Source organism: Seriola lalandi, unplaced genomic scaffold, assembly GCF_002814215.2.
Source record: "Seriola lalandi dorsalis isolate HSWRI2012SDOR001 ecotype SW California unplaced genomic scaffold, Sedor1 jcf7180002052122, whole genome shotgun sequence".
Lineage (NCBI taxonomy): Eukaryota > Metazoa > Chordata > Actinopteri > Carangiformes > Carangidae > Seriola > Seriola lalandi.
The window spans coordinates 130,814-147,959 of record NW_019522675.1 but is presented as its reverse complement, the minus strand read 5'-3'; the positions used below and the strand labels follow the sequence as shown (position 1 = coordinate 147,959).

Here is a 17,146-nt window from a genome sequence, read left to right as displayed (position 1 = left end):
TCTGGTAGTGCTGCTGTCAAAACCTTTCACTTCCTTGTAGTCTGAAGGTTTTCTACTTCATTACAAATATCTGTACATAGAGGCAGGAAATATGGAAGAAAGGATAAAGTGCCTCCAGGCAACCTAAAGTTGTAAATCAGTTGCAGACACATGATACATGCATCTGCCTGCTGAGCATTTGTTTCCAGTTAGTTCAGTCCAAACGGGTCCAATTTAGACTTAGATTTGACCTGTTTACCCACTTTCCCTCTCAGAATGCAAAACACCATTTAAACTATCCCATACACTGATCACTAAACACTGTACCTTGAGATCATACCATGCATGGAAAAATAACCAATCCGTGCATCTGCAAAGAAAAAAAAAAAAGATGAAGTCACACTTGCTGTGTTTATCTCTGTGTTATCCAGCTGTTATAATGACAATACACAGTGCTGATGGCCTTGTGCAAAACCAAGCCTTTTTCTAAAGCAAACAAGTACGTTCTTTTCTATATCTCCATGACTCATGTGCAGGCTGAGTGGTTTGGCTGTGTGTGGTACTATTTTGACAGAGCAGAAGTGCAAAAACAGAGGTGGCCATGGAAACTGACGGCATCCAATGGGAGAATAGTATATGGGTGTGGCTGGCTGATGGACAAGTGTTACTGTCCCACTCAGTTCCTTTAGCCTGGTCAATTAATAACTTTTTCTGCACTCATGCCTTTGCAGGCAGACAGAGAAAGAATTCACTGGAAGTTTCTGGATAAAGATAAACCTGTCACATGATATAGTGCTTCAAAAAGAATCAGATGAAAGAAGCTGTATATGTGGGGAAAAGAAATGAAAAAACATAACCAATACAGTACTTGGCAATATAAACTGACTCAAGCTCAGAAGTGCAGAAATTTCCCTTGGTAATTGTTCACACTAACAATAATTTTACACTAGTCTAAGTGTAAATGAGTTGCCCCTTGTTAGATTTTTGGTTGTATCCAAAGTCAGCAGATTGATTCAAGTTCAGTTTTCCAAGTGTTTGAAAGCGTTTACCCTGCATTTTTCCAATATTATTACTCCATAAGGCTTTGAGCATGTCTATTTCTCATGTGCTTCATTTCATTGAGGTGAAAGTCACTGATTAATGCTCTTCACCTGCTCCTTAACTGCGCTTGATATGCCATTGAGCAGCGCTTAAACTGTATTTGTTCCTCTACACCTGCTCACTGCAAGTGGCTCCCAGGGTGTGAAAGTGTGCTATACAGTGAACAACGGTGCATAGAGTTGAAAAAGAGCCCCGGTACTTTGAAGAGGAGAGAAAATGGCTGTTACGGTCATAAGTTACCAAAATAAGAAAAGCTCTGAAGCTTTTCAGATACATATCAGATAAAGTTTTTTTTACAGCTTTTCAGTTAAAGCTGAAGCGTTTACAGTCAGTCTTTGTATTCTGCTAATTTCACAGTTAGTACACATTGATGAGGGAAGAACAGCGAGACATCATAAAAAGTCATGTGATTACCTTATTAATGGTTTCCATGGAGCAAACACAAACACAGATAAATACAGTACATGGTAGTCTGGCAGGTTTGATCCCACAGCAGACAAATGTACATATGTGTCCTACCAAGGTGCCCTTGATCAAGTTGCAGCACTTCTATGGGTTTAACCAGCTCATCACTGACTGTTGTGATGATCATGTACTTGAAATAGGACAGCACATACCGAGAGGCTGTTTGCACCTTCTCCTAAAAGATGCCCTTCCACCATACAATCCTACAGTTATCACCAGTTTAGTAACACTTGTTATAATGTACACCAGGACTGTGAATTAGAATGATATATCCCAGACTAAAATTGTGCGTAACTCATAGGGGAGGGGAGGGGTTGTGAATAAACCACATCCCTGCTGTTTATTCATTGTATGAAACTCTGCAGAATAAGCTATGCTTAAAATGTAAACGTACACACATATATGGAAATACAGCTTCTCTCTACAACAGAGTGGGGATGGCAGCCTCAGATAATTTCACACATTATGACTGTTCTTTATGGATTATAAAATACTAGTTTGATCATAACCATGTTTCGAGTTTATATTAAGTTACAGCAGGATTTCTCCCATTATCCAAAGCCGTTTAGGCCATATGTAATGGAGATCCATAATTGCTCATTCGCCTTAATGAGTGTGATTACCTTATCCATGGACTGTATAAGACTTTTACCTTGTGATGACCTACTGACCTTTTTGTATGTTTCCCTCGCTTTTTTCCACTTTCAGTGCATGATGCAGTGACCCTAATAAATGTTGACCTGTCATATGAAAAGAAAAAAATCCACCATAGATAAGGATTTGGCCAAGACTGATGATTGTGTCCTTGGAGAAAGAAGCCAGCTGATGAAAATGGCCTGTAGTTGACACATCAAGAACAAGATGAAATTGCATTGTGGTGTGAAGATATTGTAAATGGCCCATGATTTAGTGCTTAAGAAAAGAGGTGGTAGCTAATGTGACTCAGGAGGTAAAAAATTTATGTAAATTGTGTCTTAAAAACTATTTTACCTTTTAATTATATACATTGCACCAATTTACCTTAATAAATCTTGTAGATTTATATGAGCATGAAACAATGAAACAATGACTAAATTCTGCTTTGCAACTTTAAAACTGTTTTGACAGGTTTAACCTCAACAAAATAAAATGGTCACAAGAAAATATAAATAATTGTCAAGTTGAAAACAAATCTTTGAGTCACTGAAGAAAAAATAGTCTGTCTTGCTTATTGCCATCGTGATCAAGCATGATGTATTCCTCCGCGGCGTAGTATAATATGCAATGAGGCAGCGAGGCGAACAACTACTGAGGCGGAGTGATTTAGTAAGGACTACACCCAAGCGCCTGTCCGATTGCAGCGGCTTCTCTTCGTTGCCTAGACCAGAAGAAAGCCGGGACGTGAAGGAGCCGGGGGGGTTTTGCTTGCTGGAGGCCCGTTAAACCATCGATAAATACAGCTTCCTCACAGTGTCTTCGTCGCTCGAGAGACGTTTGTGACCCAACTTGACCCATCGTACTTTTTCATCTTAGAACTAATTTCACAAACATGTCCTGGCAAAGCTACGTGGACAACCTGATGGCTGATGGCAGCTGCCAGGACGCGGCCATTGTTGGGTACACGGACGCCAAATACGTCTGGGCATCGTTTGTCGGCGGTACCTTTGCCAACATTACGGTTAGTACGCTTCGTTTGACAATATCTAAGGTTAGATTGGAGGAAAATGTGCATTTTGCATGCCGGCGCGTTTATCTGCATAGCCAGGCCTTGGTGAATGAGGATAAGGCGAACGGTGTGGTACACATGGTATCCGGTGGTCACACACAAGATGCATTGGCACGTATGCACTGCTGCTTTTCAATCTATCACTAATCTGTGGCGTTTTTGTTTCTCTTTCCAGTACAATTAATACACTCGCTTGACTCATGTCTTTAATTTTTTAGAAATAATCACCAGAGTAGTGGGAAATAATCCAAGCCAGTGACGAACGATATCGCGAACTCGAGCTAAAACGGCTAACTTAGCATCGCTAGCAAGCAAGCTAGCGTTAACTAGCCGTGTTTGCTCGTGTTACCGGTCAGAAAGCATAGCAAATTTCAAGAATCCAATCTAAACCATTACCAAACTAAATATATTTTTGCATGTATTGTGTCGTCCGTGTCTAAAAGACCAAACTCATAGTATGTGATTTCAGCAGACAACGTCTACCAGCACTGCAACTTAATGTTAACACTGATTAGCACACTACAGCTGGCGGTTAGCTCAAATCAGGCCGGTCATCCCTGCTGGAAAATCTTTATTAGCTAACGCTAATAGCGCAGTGTGAACGGTGCTCACATGCGTCCCAGGCATGCTGCCTTGCTGCTGGTCTGTCTCGTTTTTTTCCTATACGGTTTCTGTGAATCACACTGCCGCTACCGCCCCTTATTTTCCAAGATGGCGGATACACTCCCAGTTTCTTATTCATTTTGTTCATGGGTGCAAATCGAGCCGCTTGGTCCTCGGTGAAAATATGCACCAGCGGTCCAGATTTACACACTTCAGATTTATTACGTTTTTAAGATACCGTACGTAAACATGAGACGATTGCAGCAACTATGAAAGTATAACTTGGCTAAACAATCGTCTCCGGCGCTTCCTTCAGCCTCCATTTTGTCTGTTAAATAAATTATTAGTGAGTAATTTAAATATTCGTGAGAAAGTAAATGCACGAGTCGTGGCGTTAGTGTATCAAACCTGTAGTCATTTTGACGACGAAATGATCACCCACGCTACAGATAAATGAACTATGAGCGAGCGTGCCGCTGATGGCTAACATTACTTGGGAGTGTCCTCTCGGGGCTTAAGGCAGGGTATCGTTATGCTATGAAGAAACAAATTCAACAAATGGACATTTTTTACCTTATCGATGTGGAAAAAAAAACTTATGTGGAGCCGGAGCCAAAGCCAATTACCTGCTTACTATTTGCGTTAGCCAGCCTGGTTTGGTTCAAACCCGGTGACTAAAATTTTGGTAAAACGAAATCGGCTTCTAAGGGAGTGCAGCAAGTTAACACATGGTATATGGAACTGCGGTGCAAGTTTCGTTTGGGAATACAACACTGGATCCCAATAGGGAAAACTGTTGGTGTAATTAATTAGCCAACCGGGCCCCGACATGTAGCTAGCCGTCATGCTAATGTTATCTGAGCCTGTTAGAGTTTCCCCTTCTTTTTTTTCTTTTTTTGTCTGAAGGGTTTCGTGTGTGCCATGACTGTGCAGTTCTACAGTTGAGGGGCGACGCCTTTTGTTCTGCAGATTGGTTCAAAGAAAAAAAAAAAACGATTTAACAAACATGTTTAAATAACGACAGTGGTGAAATGCATTTTGTACATGTTTAAGGTTTAAAAAGTGGAAATTTAGCAGAGGTCATACGTTAAAGGAAATTTCTGAGGATAATGGTTTTTGCCAGCTGCAGTGGGCCTCTGAGATTTTAGGACTTGATACTGATTGTATAATAAAGACAGCTATGTCTTTAAACAAACTATGCACTTTTTAAGAAAAAAAAATCTGTCAAGGGCTGGATATTCTTTCTAAATACTCAGTACCAAGTAGTCATAAGACAAGACTTGGCTATGGCTATAAGCCATTTTAAAAGATCTTTATCAGTTAATGTGAAGTGATAGATGGCTGTCTTTAGACACAGATATTTGAGAACTTTGGACTATTTTGGCAATCTAAAAAAGCCAACTTTGTAAAGAATTGGAAAGCTTCAGGTATTAAATAATAAAATATTGATAACCATATCCCTTAATCATACATGCAGCCCCATTTCTTAATTGGCATTCATCATACCTATACTTACCATCTTGGCCATTTACAGAAGCAGTCCCCAGGTGCCTTTGACTGAAACATCCCATCAAACTAAAATGTACTAGTTTTTGTACAAACATCTAATTTTAGATGAAATGAGACCTAGGGACTTTTTGTACCTGTTTGAGGATGGGGCTTTGGTTTATTTAGTTTTTAATTTTTATCACTGTTGGTGCTCATGAAACATGCATTTTAAACATTTCACATTTGGCTGCTTCACCAGTGTAGAGTGTTGTAAACAGGTGCAGCAGCAGAACATGCTTTGAGCCCTAGATTACCAAAATTACATGCAACTAGTATAAGGAGGGGGAAGTTCAAAGTTGGTCTGCAAGTATTACTGTCCCTAGAGGCTGTCTGAAGCATCAGTTTACTCCATAATTATTCTGCAAGGATATATGAATTCAGTGAAGTCTTCAGACCATCTGAAAACAGTCTCCTAAGTTTTTCACATCTTTTCAGATAAAGGAAAGTAATATATTTTCTATAATATTTGTACGCTTGCACCTCAAAGCCAATCACAATTAAACATGGTTCATCCTCACGGTGATCAATTTCTGATATTGAATCCACCATGTGGACATCACACCGGACAGTATGCAACCTTGTATTGCATGTTAAAGCCATACTAGAGGGCTGCAGGTGAGCTGTCTTCTCCGTAGTGGGAGTGTGGTGTTATGGTCTTGTGTTATAAGATTAGCCAAGGGAGCAGACTAATTACTTTTCTTTATTGAAGGTGTTTTAAGTTATAGTTTTATATTTGTTGTGGGATAATGGCATTTACAAATTTTCAGTTCGGTTTTTGTTGTCAAAATGAAAACTAAAAGAATTTTACTGCTTTTGATTTGTTTAAAAATACTACATCATCAGTATACATGAGGTCTCAGTATAAGATAATACATTTTGAAATTCCCAATTTTTTCTAAAATTTTGTTGCTCAATAAATTATGCAGAAACTCAGCAGTGCTGTAAGTAATTGCTTGAGGAGGAAAAGAGGCAAAGAAATTAAAATGTTTAATAGTGTAGCACCTAATCGGTCCCAAAAGGCTTCAAAACACCCACATTTGGAGCAAGATGAGAATTGGGCTCAACAAGAGCAGGGAATACACCCACAATCAACCTCTGAGGAAAACTGGAAAAGAGTATCTCTAGCTGAATGGATTGATATCCAGCTTGGCAGATGACAACTGACCTGACAACTTGCTTTTGTGATTTGTTCTAGCCCGACGAAATCGATGTGCTAATAGGAAAGGACCGGGAGGGATTCTTCACCAGTGGGCTGACCTTAGGCAATAAAAAGTGCTCCGTAATCAGAGACAGCCTCCAAATTGAAGCCGACTGGACAATGGACATCCGGACAAAGAGTCAAGGAGGAGAGCCAACATACAACGTTTCTGTAGGCAGAGCTGGCAAAGGTGAGCATGACATTCAGTGTTGTTGTTAGCCGCATACAATTTAGTAGTGCTACAGTGACACCTTAGCCTGCTTTGATATAGTGCCATTAGTTTAGCTATTTTTATAACTTCTGTGTTGTCCATGCATGTGGGATAGATTTTCAAATGCACCTTTCCTCAATATATGCCAAACACAGGTGTTAAACTGTCTGTGCATCTAAGGGTAATAACTTTGAATGTCAGCTTATTTATTAGGGGAGCAAGTACATCTCGGCTAAATGTGATCTGTAGAAATATGCAGGCAGGTTGTTTTTAAAGCTGAAAGGCAAGTTCATATCAAGAGGTTTATTAGATCAGGGTATAGGTTAAGTGTTAAAGTCATTCTTCTATGCTGATACTGTCAGTTGTGGGTGATTTTTACATTTTGTTAGGTAAGCAGTTTTAGGGAAAACTTGACATCTTGCAGGTAAACAAATCTCAAACCAAAGACAATTTATTACTTTCCCCTCTTTAATATCTGCCTGATGTTTGTTACTGGCTCCTAGCATATGTGGAGCCCTTCTGACCTAATTCTGTTTTCACATTTTTAACTCGTGCTTTTATCTGATTTATTCTATATAACAGATTTCACTGAACAACCATGTATTGCAATAAGATTTATGGTGTTAGTTTAAAAATTGCCTTATACTATTTGGGAATTGATGTTGCATACCTAAAGTAGTTTCTAATCCAACAGCAAAAAGTGATTGAGTAAAATGGATGTATCAGTTGGCTGTAACTTTCACAGACTACATGCTTGTCAGCCAGAACAACAATAAAGCGGGCACATGATTTGCGCACTGCATATCTGAACCACTTCACCACAGAGATCACAACTCACTCGTGGATTGCTATTTAAAGGCTGAGTTGTTTTTTTAATATAATGCTCAAACTAAATGTATAAAATGATGTAATTAGTGGATATTCCGTCTTTATGTGAAAAGTCTAACTGATTCATAAATAGTGTGAATTTTCCTGATATTTAAAAGCATAGATATCTACAGTTTTTATAAATAAATAAAAAAGCTTTTAAATGCACTAAGCTGACAATTGTAAAATGTGATATGTTGAAGGTGACGGCCCTTCTTACAGTACGGATGATGAATTCTGTTTGTATCATACAAAAATTGATACCATGTTAGTAAAGTGAAGTTGAGTCCCTTTTAGGGACCTGCCTGAGAGTTGTGCCAGTTTTCATGTTGCCTGTATGGGCCCCAATGCCACATCCTCCCCACTTTTCCCAGACACCACTAAAACTTACAGGTGAGACTGTATCTGGTTATTGTTCTACGCACACGGGGCTCACTCACGGAGCCAGGATTTTCTAAACTTCCTAAACTGCATGCATCTTTCTCCTTCCTGGTTAACACCCCCCCCCCCCTTACCCACAAAGTATGAATCTGTTCCCTGCTCACATGCTTCCACTCTGTTCCTGGTAAAATAAGTATTGAGGCACTTTAGGGCTCTTACATGTATTGAGGAGAGGTACCACAAGCATGCTGCTGTATCCGCATGTGTGCTGCGTTAGTGATGGTTGTTAGTAGTCAGTAGAGGCTTCACTTTCTTATTCTTTGCTGCTGGCATGATACATATTGATTGCAGATGAAACAATAAATACTAGTGTCCTCAAGTGGGGTGCAGTGCAGTAAACTCAGTAGTACTTGCAGGGACACTACACCTCCAGCCACTTGAGACAAGCAACCAGGTATTGTTTGGTACTAAAGTAACACAGATAGTTAAAGTATCTGATTTGGCAGCCATGTGGCCTAGTAAATACAATCCCTCCCATCCAGGTTGAAATTGTGCCAGGGGTGTATTGGCAAGATATTTCAGACCAAATACATCATTGTAGATGCAGCGTGATGATATTGGGGTTATAATTTGTGCTGTCAGAAGAGACTTCACATAAGGTTTTGAGAGATTATGTGTACATGATCAAACAGCTGTGGCAATAATATGCTGGACAGAATTTGAAAAACAATGTATAACAGATTTTAAGACATGAAATCAGTGTCTGGCCTATCTGTTATGTAAACTTCATATTTACTAATTATTGCTTTTCAGAGAATTTAAAAGCAAGTTGGTTCTGACATGTTCCTAAGAATTAAAAGTGCAATATTATGTATATAAACATGGCCTTTTTTCAAACTCTACAGTGGCTTGTCTAATTGTAATTGATTTGGGGCAATAGTGATTGTTTCTGTGAGGCCATGGCATGCTGATATGGGAAATGGATATTAGTTTTATTAGTTAATAAAATCTTACAACAACTCAGTGGAAACCAGTAGATGTTGAAGCAAACTTACAGGTCTGCACACTGACAAACAGCTTTGCATGCATCCCTTACATTTATTCTCCTGCTGTACTCACTTTCTGTCTTCCTAATTGTAATGTGACATGTCATGTTGTTTCACCACCAGCAGCACTGATGAGAAAATGAATGTTTAGGCTCAATACAGCCTTCAGACCAAAGGCGCTGCTGTGCTTTTTGTGCCATCGTCCTCCTTCGTAACTGTCTCGTCTGCCTGCTGCTTTTGGCTCTGTGCTCTTCTCTTTTCACTTGTGTGATCTCCACACCTTCTCTAAATGTCCTTTCTGTCTCTTTTCTTTCAGTCTTGGTCTTGGTAATGGGCAAAGAAGGGGTCCATGGAGGCGGATTGAATAAGAAGGCATACTCGATGGCAAAATACTTGAGGGATTCAGGGTTTTAGTTTAGTTTTGATGTAGCTTATGTGGCATAGTTGAGGGAGAGAGAAAAACAAATGAAAAGGCAAACAAAAAACACAAAACTTCAAAAAAAAAAATAGACAAAAAAAAACCCAAATTGCTGTCAAACCCATTTTTCTCCCCCGGACAGTCCAATTAAACAAAATCCCAGGAGCATTTCTAACACAACGCAGGGTTCAGGCTCTGTCCTCAACAATGTAGCCCCACATTTAGCAAGGTGACAATATATTAAAAAAAAAGAAAAAAAAAACATTTATTTTCCAGCCCTGCTATCACCATGTCTATTCATTTATTTTGTTTTTTTTCCTTTGTGTACTCCAGCATTGGTTTTTGTCATGGGGAAGGAAGGTGTCCATGGAGGGCAGCTCAACAAGAAAGCTTTTCAGATGGCTGAATACCTGAGGAAGTCCGGATACTAAAGCAGCCTGTACCCAGCCACCTAGCAGCTCACCCTTACCACCCTGTTGCATTTCACACTACTTCCAGTCCTAGTTGGTAGTTACTTTGTTTTTCTTTTTCTGCCTTCTCTCCTACCCATTTGTTATCCCTCTTTTTTCTTTTTTTTTTTTTGTTATCTTCCCCTAACCCGCCCTCTTCCCTCTCCCCCAACACACTTGCGCTGTGTACTCTTTACCCCCTTAAGCACTATAAGTTGATCCATAGCAAAGATGAGCATGTTGCTAACAGGTTGTCATGACAAATCTGTACTTAACCAAGACCAGCAAAAAAAAAAAAAAAAAAAAGATTCTGGCCAAACACTCGGACAATGAAGGCTATAGCGTCAATTTGAGGTAGTTATTTCTTTCTTTCTTGCTCTGTCATGGTGCCCATTACTTAAAACCCCAAATCCTGATCATACACACTCCCTCCCTGAGCAGCCGATGCCTATGGAGCACTTGAGCGGTAACCAAGCTCGTCATGTCTTCCTTTTATTTTCTCCATCATGTCCGGGAGGGGAGACTCCGTGCATATCTTGATCCACTGTTGTTTCCCCATCACACCCACCACGCAAGCACCCCCCCCCACCCCAACCTCCTTCTTCCTCTCCACACTCCTGCCAAAATTTTCTGTTCCTCCCCTTTCCCTGTTTCCCCATCCTGTTTGCTCAAAGCAGGTGACACTACAAACCTCACAGGAGACTCTCATCTTCACCACCCAACTAGTTCTCTAACTCCCCTCTCCTTTCAGATGCACTGCACTGTCCTGGACATATTTTATACACAGAGGGGGGGGGGGTGGCATGTGTGTGGGGCTGCTTGGATCAGCCCAGTTAACGATCATGAATCGGATTTGCGAGTGTTGGTGTCGTCCAGATGCTGGTAGCCTCTCCTCCCATCATCACAACCTCCCCGACTACACGAAAACCCATGGACATTCCACAGTAACAATGGCTCAGGCACTTAAAACTGTTTTTGTTTGCCAGCTCCTGTAATATATATTTTTTTTTTTTTTCGTTTTTGAAAGGCTGCCATTTTTGGACAGTAGATATCCCAGCATATAACCATCTGGAGTATGTCCAGTTTGAATTTTTTTCTTTTTATAGGACCAAGTGTAGTCGAAGCTCGGGTGTTTATACAATTGCTCTAAATCATGTGATGGATGACTGCTAACTTTTTTTCTGATAAAGGAAACGCTAACCAGACAGAAATACATACTATGGTTAAAAAAAATATGAAGCTACAGGGAAGGTAAGGGTGGGAGTATCTGAAGAAAATTCTCATTTCACTTTCTTCTTTGTTTAGAAAATAAACTGCATTTGTACAAACCCATGCTGTGTTGACAACTACAAAACTGTGGAATAAATTGCCTTTTACTTTATAGTCAACTGAGCTCTGGGGTATCACACGGTCTGTCCACGGTCAGTACTGCTAACTAACGTCCAACTGAAGAAAAAAAAAAAACTTTCAAAAGTAGAAATGACACTCAATGGGAGATGGGATTGGTTGGAACAAAGACGCTTATGGTTGTCTTGTCGAAACTTAACTGCAGAACCTGTGTATCCTGTGCCATAATGTAGAGAGATCTGTTGCTGTTGTAAGATGGATTTTACCCACTGTCCACTAAGGAGTCATTTCATTGGCACTTTCTTTTTTCTTTCTTTTTTTTTTTTTTTTTTTTTTTTTTTTTCTTACATCTGGGATACAGTCTCTTTAATGCATCTGATTTCATATGCATAAAACCAAGAAATGCCATAAATTGATTTATCACCTTGTTTACAGACAGATCAAATAAATTTATTCCAACCAGATAAGAGTTTGTCCTTTTCTTTCACATTGAAAACTGCCTCTTTTAAGGAATGGCCCAACGTTTAAGGAAATATGCTCATTCGCTTCATTTTAGAGAGTCCAATGAGAAAATCATTACCACTTTCATGTGTCTGTTAAACAGAAAGCTGCAGCCAAGGCTTAACACAGAAAAATGGATGTGAATGGAAGCATCTAGTCTGTCTCAAGGGGAAAAGGTTTACTCGTGTGTTTAGGCCTAATGTTGAATTAATGCAAAGTGCTACAAACTCCAGAAGTTTTCCTAAAATGTAGGCATGTCCTTGCAGAGTAATACTGAAAACCATCTGAATTCTTGATACTCCTGCTTCACGAGACAGTGAAAAGGTCAGTTGTGGCTTGTTTCAGTCATTATCACAGTGTTGTTCATTGTTCCAACTATAAAATGCGCAAGTTTCAAAGCTCATTAACACCTTGGAAATGGCTGTTGAAACGGTCTCACCTCCAGGTCCGTTTTAGTAGCTAGATTGGAGCTTTCATTTAGGAAACATGCGGATAAAACTAATGGTGTAACACAACAGTCCTGCATTAACTCCTCCCTTCATGAAGCATATAATGTTCAGTTTGTGTTGAAACTGTTTGAGAAAGTTAATTCCCCTGTGTGATCATTTTGGAGGCTGTGTTGAATTGTACTGCGTCATACTGGTAAGTGTTTCTATTATGTTGTTCACCCTATTTATATCAACAAAGGTAGTCTAAATAACAAACAACTCATATTCTGTTTTTGAGCCCCTTAAGTTTATAATTGAGATCAAGGTTCATTCTTGGCCTTGAAATCAACAGGTGACCAAGATCCAGATCCCTTACTTAAGTAAAAGCACTCCATTACAAGTTTAAGTGCTTTTAAAATCTACCTACTCAAGTAAAAGTGCATAAATATTACATCTAAAGTAGTTAAAAGGATCAAAGGTAGAAGTAATTGTTCAGGAGGGTTATATTATAAATTACACCATCACTGATGCATCGATATGTAAGCAGCATTTTATTGTTGAAGGTGCTTGAGTTAGTTTGAACTACTTTACATACTCTTATGTAGTTTAGTGTAGTGATTCCCAACCTGCAGGTCCGGCACCTCCAAACGGTTACAATGTTAAGTCTTTGGCACGTCAGATTATTAGTGGAAAAGAAAAAAAAAAATTTTCTGATACACATCCTGGATTCATATTTCAGGCTTTTAATCCTAATAATTGTAAAATATCGGATAATTTGGGCCTCAAATTATTAATAAAAAGAACCATGAGAAAAGTTTGAATGGAAACTGTCTGGTGGAACACAGTCTAAAGGACCACAACCAGGATCAGAAGTGCAGTACTTGAGTAAATGTAGTTAATTACATTCCACCATTGCCCACTTACCCCTGGAAACCCTCATTTTGTGTATAGAGGTCAAATTAAACTGTTTATCTGAGAAATTAGTGATATTTGTGGAGTAGTGTAGAGGTCCCATAATTTCCATTTGTTCAATGAGCCATGCCAAACTTATACAGGCTGAGCTGTATCAGATAATGAGGTCAACTGGACTACTACTCATTACAGGTTAACTGGGCCCCCTGTGTTTTTCCTCCAGTTGAACACATTGGAGCTGTTTTGTTGTTTATGTACAGACAACAGGCCTGAGATTGCAGGAGGATGGAAGTTGGATTACATATATTCACAATTATGAAACTGATGGTGGAAAGTTTCCTGGTCAAGTGTCATTTTCATTTTATTGAAGTGAATTCATATTGAGAACAGACATACATGAGCAGGAAAACACTGACAAGACAAAATACATCAACTGAAAAAGGCAACAGGATTTGTCAACAAAAATCAAACCATGTTATGAAAAAAAAAAACATATTAGTGTATTTAGTATTTACTATAAACAGTATTAAAATGAGATAAAGTCAATTAAATGTGTATCACAAGGCCTATCAACCAGTAACTGCTTGTGTTAAAGGAAGTGATAGGTCTGGAGCAGCCAGAAGAAGTTTACCACAGGCAGCGTGGATACAGAAGTGTCTCTTCACACTTTGAACCGGTGTAACCCACGGCATACTGCGACGTCACATGGAGAGCACACTCTTTGCATTGAATGTGTTTCTCAGTCTGGTTTGGCTTCAGTTTCTCTTAATGTAAATCACCGTAACAGACAAACTGTGGCAAAAAACACAGACAGAAGCAGTGAGGCTCCTTCACACATCAGGCTAGAAATAAACTGGCAAAACCATTTTGCTGTGGCTTTAAATGTTTCTATACTTTCTGAATGTTAGTTTTACAAAAAGGATGCTGCATAGCGCTTCTGGGTGTGACAGTTTAGCATGAATATGTATGTACAATAATAAACCTTCCAAGTCATCTGAAACATATAAGATAGGACATAATCAAAGGTAAATATGTAACTTAATGTGATCTATATTTTATATATACATAGTACTTTTGCTGAACTTTGTGTAAAGCGCGATTGGGACTTTTTCACTTGTGACTAAAACAGAAAAAAAACATGTGTATCATCTTTTTTTTATGACTCAACAGAGTACAGTATAACAGTTTACTGTACATCAGTGTCATCAGTCCTGTCAAGTCTGTCAAGCAGCCCTTGTGATATGCTCACTGACTTCCTGTCACATATGTAGAAACCAGCACTTTATCCATAATCATGTTAAAAAGAAAACTTAGATTTGTATTTTAACTTGTAGGGAGGATACATTACAATGTATTTTAAGCAGTAACAGAAGAACTCAGATGATGAATCCGTTTTGTGCCCCCCAACAAAAGTCTCTGAAGCTGTGAGGTTGGGGGTGGGGTGGGGGAGGCGGTTTAGTGACCAATCAGCCAGCCAACAATCAGTCAAGCTCGGGGTAGGTCGTGCTCCAGGCCTTCAGAGCAGGGCTGCTGCATCTGCACCACCACAGTCTCCACGGTGACCTCTTCCTCGCTGTCGCTGCTGTCCAGCTCGTCGTCTTCGTACTCGGAGGACTCCTGGTCTTGCTCTGAGCGCGACGCTCCTGACATGGTACCGAAGGAGTGGGCGCTGGTGGAGGCCAGAGAGCGCAGCAGCGGGGTGCTCTCAGACACCTCCTCGTTCTCGTCAGGGCCGCTGTCCCCTTCCTCTGAATCTGAGTCAGAGTCGCCCTGCGAGGGGACCACCTTCTGCTTACACACCGGACACGTCTTCTTAGTTTTGGTCAACCAGGGGTCCACGCACTTACTGTGGTAGGCTGAGGACAACAAGGACAGATTATTGTTCCTGTATTGTTACCTGAATATAAGGCCTTATTTTAACATTCCCCCACAGACCTCAGGATTAGAGCTCAATCAATTAGTCAGTTGCCACTAAATCAAAAGGTAATTATTTTGATAGTCAATTTATGGTGCGTAATTTTTCAAACTAAAATAGCAAAAAAAAATCCCTCGATCCAGCTTCGTACCTGTGGATTGACTGCTTCTCTTTGTCTGATGTGACACAAGATTGAATATCTCTTTGTTTTGAACTTCAGATTGGGCATCATTCACATTTTCTGTCATTTTACTGACCAAATATTAGTCAATCAAGAAAATAATCTGCAAATAAAATATAAAATGGAAAAAAAAAATTAATGATTGCAGCCCTACCTTTAATTTTGCCTTGAACTTCACAAGTATGGAGTAAAAGGCAACATCACAGATTATTTTTCGGTCTAGAGGACTGAATCACTCAGTTTTAAACGGCATCAGACAAGAACACTATGGACTGGGACCACAATCACCTGATAGTATAACAAACTGGCAGGTGAGTTACTCAACCAGCTTGTCGGTCACACAGAACATACGCAATGTTGACGTTTCTCTTGAGACCTCTTGATTGCTTCGAACTCATCAAGAATAGGTTTATACGGTATAAGAAAAAGATAATTCTGGGTCTTTGTTATATATTAAATAAAGCAGTAACAAGAATGATTTCAATAAAATGACTGAGTAAGAATTGTGGAAGAAATGTCCCTGTGGTCTTTGTCAGTGTAACTTGTAGTTCTTTGGCTTGATGTGTCAGGACCTCGAGGAAGGGTCACAAGTGTTCGACTCACCATGAGAACATGGTAGGACTCGGAGTTTGTCTCCTTCTTCGTATTCGTCCAGGCAGATGGCACAAACATCATAGTTGTCACCTGGGTCGAAGAGAACACTGTCTGTCAGAAAGTGCTTTGCAGAGCATAAATACACTAATTTCTTCTTGGCCAGTGGAAGAGAATTATTGTCAAGGAACTATGCAGATTCATCACAACTAAAGTCATACTCAAAGCTGGGCCATGGTTTAAATGCCATAATCCACTATGACCCATGCAGTTATGAAAATGTATGAGTTGAATGATAACGATAATTATCTTTTAATAATTGCATGGCTCATCTTCGGTTATATCTCACACAGCTGCCTAACATACTGCACTGTGTAGACAGAAGTGAGAAGACAGTTTTAGGACACGGGTCATGATGTAGTTATTAGTGCATAGAAGATTCATTTGTTCAGTTTCTATGTTTTCCTGGAGGTCACTGACGTCAGGTGGGTCCATGACGTATCAGGCATTTAGGAACTTGAGTTGCCTCACAAGTCTGATTTCCTTAAACTCTTTGTAAGACTTTTCCAAATAAAGTGTGTCCCAGCACCCACCCATCCAAACCTCTGCCTGCAGGCAGAATCACTGCTAAACTGCCAGCACTGCATTTCCTGACGTTACAGGATATCCAGAGTCTCTCCGTGAACGAAAAAGCTCAGGAATTTATCAACGCACTCCCTTTCAAATTCCACAGCGTTCTTCTCCTTTTTCTTCCCTTCCTCTTCCCTGGCCGGGGCTGTGAGGAGGGGGGAGGGGGGAGCTGGGAGCTGGGCTGTGGGTCGGTGTGTTTATGTAAGCTCTAAATGAGCATGTTTTCCCCGACTGGGCTCTCTGTGTCTGTGCCAGGGCTGCATGTGACCGTATAAGGATGGGGAGTCACATCGACCACAGCCCCCCCCCCCCCCCCCCCCCCCTCCTCCTCTTCCTTTTCTCTCTGAGCGTCAGCAACTTAAACTCAAGGTAATGCTTTCAACCCTGCTCACTCTTCCTTTTCACACGCTCAATGCTGTCGTTTCCTTTCCCAAACATCACCAGAATTATCTACCCCAACTTTTTTTTTTTTTTCCTTCTTCCAACGCTTCTTCCTTTTCTTTTGACAGTATTCCAGAGCAGCCTCCATCTTTTCATCTCTTTCTCACTCCCTCAGGCCAGTGTCGGACAGTCGGGGTGAGGGAGAGGGAACGTTTATGCAGGCACGGATCCAGTATACACTCAGGAAATGCTGAACTGTGGCACTAACTGAGCTATTCTGAGTGAAGCA

The 17,146-nt window shown here is 40.2% G+C and overlaps 2 protein-coding genes across 3 annotated transcripts in view; one reads left to right on the top strand and one right to left on the bottom strand.

Moving 5' to 3' along the window:
- Positions 1-2,870: 2,870 nt before the first annotated feature.
- LOC111650054 (profilin-2) lies at positions 2,871-11,785 on the top strand. Of its 2 annotated transcripts, XR_015436807.1 has the most exons (4): positions 2,871-3,202; positions 6,597-6,789; positions 9,421-9,751; positions 9,856-11,785. XR_015436807.1 is itself a non-coding variant. In XM_023399836.2 (3 exons), the coding sequence occupies exons 1-3, from the start codon at positions 3,074-3,076 to the stop codon at positions 9,951-9,953; spliced, it is 420 nt and encodes a 139-aa protein (XP_023255604.1). In that variant the 5' UTR covers positions 2,877-3,073; the 3' UTR covers positions 9,954-11,785. The 2 variants fall into 2 exon arrangements, 1 of the variants encoding a protein (XP_023255604.1); XM_023399836.2 differs by lacking the exon at positions 9,421-9,751 and having other exon boundaries at positions 2,877-3,202.
- Positions 11,786-13,502: 1,717 nt separating this feature from the next.
- Positions 13,503-17,146, bottom strand: part of rnf13 (ring finger protein 13) — a 41,125-nt gene continuing 37,481 nt past the window's right edge. The window contains exons 9-10 of the mRNA XM_023399842.2: positions 15,859-15,939; positions 13,503-15,015 (exon numbers count right to left, since the gene is read on the bottom strand). Of these exons, the coding sequence (XP_023255610.1) occupies positions 14,645-15,015; positions 15,859-15,939 (452 nt within the window). The 3' untranslated portion in view covers positions 13,503-14,644. The remainder of the gene's footprint in view (positions 15,016-15,858; positions 15,940-17,146) is intronic.

Bases quoted from the DNA above. Each gene is read 5' to 3' on its own strand.
- LOC111650054 (XM_023399836.2), top strand. From the start codon at position 3,074: ATGTCCTGGCAAAGCTACGTGGACAACCTGATGGCTGATGGCAGCTGC. The intron at 3,203-6,596 runs GTTAGTACGCTT...GATTTGTTCTAG, and splicing joins GTACCTTTGCCAACATTACG to CCCGACGAAATCGATGTGCT. The intron at 6,790-9,855 runs GTGAGCATGACA...TGTGTACTCCAG, and splicing joins TGTAGGCAGAGCTGGCAAAG to CATTGGTTTTTGTCATGGGG.